A 2,500-nucleotide genomic window follows, 5' to 3' on the forward strand; every position below is an offset into this window, starting at 1 on the left:
AAAATTTTTTTTCAGCTATTATGCACTAAATTAAATGTACTTATGGATATTATAATTATTTTCTACAAAATCTGCTAGGAAATAAAACCCAAAATTCTACACACTGCCCCTTTAAGATGCTGAAATAGAACTGAACTGTGAAATAGAATAAGCATGATGTGTTCTATGGAGTTATCTTGGCAGTCGGCACTAAGGCAAATATCCTAAATAAATATGTAGGTTCCTCAGGGGTATAGCAAGGAAATACAGTATCACTCAACCAGCCATACGCACATACTATATATGTGTGTGTGGATGGTGTGTGTGTGAGTGTGGTGTGTGTGTGCAGTGTGTGTGTGTGTGCGTGTGTGTGTGTGTGTGTGTGTGTGTGAAAACCTAAGAATAATTACTACAAAACCAATCTCTACATTGAAAAAAAAAAGAAAACTATGGGTAACTTCCCCTCCAGCTCTGGAAAAAAATAATTGAACATGTTTTTTTTCCAGAGCTGTAGATATGAAAACACAAACCCAATCTCTTCATTGAACAACAATTGGTAACTTCCCTTCCTTTATTTACTTACTTCCCCTCAGTATATTTTTCTCAGTAATCTTCTCACCCCCCCCCCCCCCCCCCCCCCCCCCCCACCCCCCCTGAGTCTTACATATTACTTATCATTGGTACGCTTCTCAGTTTATTTTTTAAAATTTTCTACATTGAAAAAACTATAGGCAACTTCCCCTCAGTATGCAGCTCTGGAAAAAATTGAGAAACCACTCCAATTGTTCAGTGTCTCTCGTTTGACTATTTATAGGCATATGTTTGAGTAGAATGAAAATTTGGGTTTTATTCTATAAACTACTGACAACATTTCTACCAAATTTTCCCCCCAAAAAATATTGTCATTAAGAAAATTTCCTTTAAGTAATGTAGAGATGAAGATTGAAGAAAAAAATCCAGACTGGTCTCTTTATTTTTTTTCCAGAGCTGTAAATTGGATTACTTAGAAATGTGGGACCAACAGGCTGATAACATAGACACACTCTCTTCTTAAAATGTACCCAGTAGTTTTATAACTTAAAGGAATACTTCACCCATACGGAACCAGCGTTCTATCATTATAAAATAACTATCATAATATAATGAATGAGGTTTTTCTTCCCTCAGTCTTCCCTTAGTCTTCCCTTGGCCCAGCTGTCCTGTTAATCCTAACCCTTACTGTGATGTCACAAGAAGGAAACTGTAGGGTTAGACAGTGAGACCATAAAACACTCTTTCTGCCTTTTCTCAGGCTAAGATGACCCGATTTTTTATTTTTTTTTGCACATTTATACTACATAGGATCTCAGAGTTCAATACACCTTCATATTCCAACCGGTGAAGTAGGCCTTTAACAGAAAACTAACCCACATCAATCTCTAAATCAAAAACTGTGGGTAACTTCCCCTCAGTATATTTTCTACAACCATTTTTCTCAGTAATCTTGACGCTGGTATCCTCCGCTCCCGTCAAACACCCCGTCACTATTGGCCGTGCCCCCGACCCCTTCCACGGGACTCTCCACATCTTCCCCTCCGAACGAGGCGTAAGCGGCTCCGGCTATGTCCTGGCTGGGGTCCGTGTATTCCTGGGAGAAGAGCGCCGAATCCGCCCCGAGTTTGTACCGTTGGAAGCCCAGGAAAGACTGCGCCGCCTTGGGGTGGGAAAAGCAAGGCGAAGAGGGTGGATGGGTGGAGGGAGGGAGGGAGGGATAGATGGATGGATGGAGGGAGGGAGGGAGGGGTGGGTGGGTGGTCGAAGAGGGTGGAGGGATGGAGGGAGGGAAGGATGGAGGGAGGGAGGGTGGATGGATGGATGGATGGGTGGAGGGAGGGAGGGAGGGAGGGAGGGAGGGAGGGAGGGAGGGTGGATAGATGGATGGATGGAGGGAGGGAGGGATAGATGGATGGATGGAGGGAGGGTGGATAGATAGAGGGAGGGAGGGAGGGAGGGTGGATAGATGGAGGGAGGGAGGGAGGGAGGATAGATGGATGGATGGAGGGATGGGTGGAGGGAGGGAGGGTGGATAGATGGATGGATGGATAGATAGATAGATAGATAGATAGATAGATAGATAGATAGATAGATAGATAGATAGATAGATAGATAGATAGATAGATAGATAGATAGATAGATAGATAGGTGGAGGGATGGATGGATAGATAGGTGGATGGATAGATGGATGGATGGATGGATGGATGGATGGATAGATTGACGGATAGATGGATAGATAGATAGATACATTTAGAAAGCAGAGGTGTAGTAATGTTATAGCAGATGAAAGAAAGGGAACACGAGAGAGAGAGAGAGAGAGAGAGAGAGAGAGAGAGAGAGAGAGAGAGAGGGAGAGAGAGAGAGGGAGAGAGAGAGAGAGAGAGAGAGAGAGGACATATTGGTTAGTTGGTTTTGAAAAGCTTAAAGCTTGTTAGATACTGTAAGCGAAGTTGTTTAGTTAGACAGAGCGAGTAGTCTAGGAGATTGC

At 43.2% G+C, this 2,500-nt stretch overlaps 1 protein-coding gene across 1 annotated transcript in view; it reads right to left on the reverse strand.

Moving 5' to 3' along the window:
- Positions 1 to 1,453: 1,453 nt before the first annotated feature.
- LOC307252123 (synaptogyrin-1-like) overlaps positions 1,454 to 2,500 on the reverse strand; it is a gene marked incomplete at its 3' end in the record, with an annotated part of 32,334 nt that continues 31,287 nt past the window's right edge. Inside the window, exon 4 of the mRNA XM_080029699.1 lies at positions 1,454 to 1,672. Within this exon, the coding sequence (XP_079885825.1) occupies positions 1,454 to 1,672 (219 nt within the window). The remainder of the gene's footprint in view (positions 1,673 to 2,500) is intronic.

The sequence above is a fragment of the Ammodytes marinus genome (genome assembly GCF_949987685.1).
Source record: "Ammodytes marinus genome assembly, chromosome: 6".
Taxonomy (NCBI): Eukaryota; Metazoa; Chordata; class Actinopteri; order Uranoscopiformes; family Ammodytidae; genus Ammodytes; species Ammodytes marinus.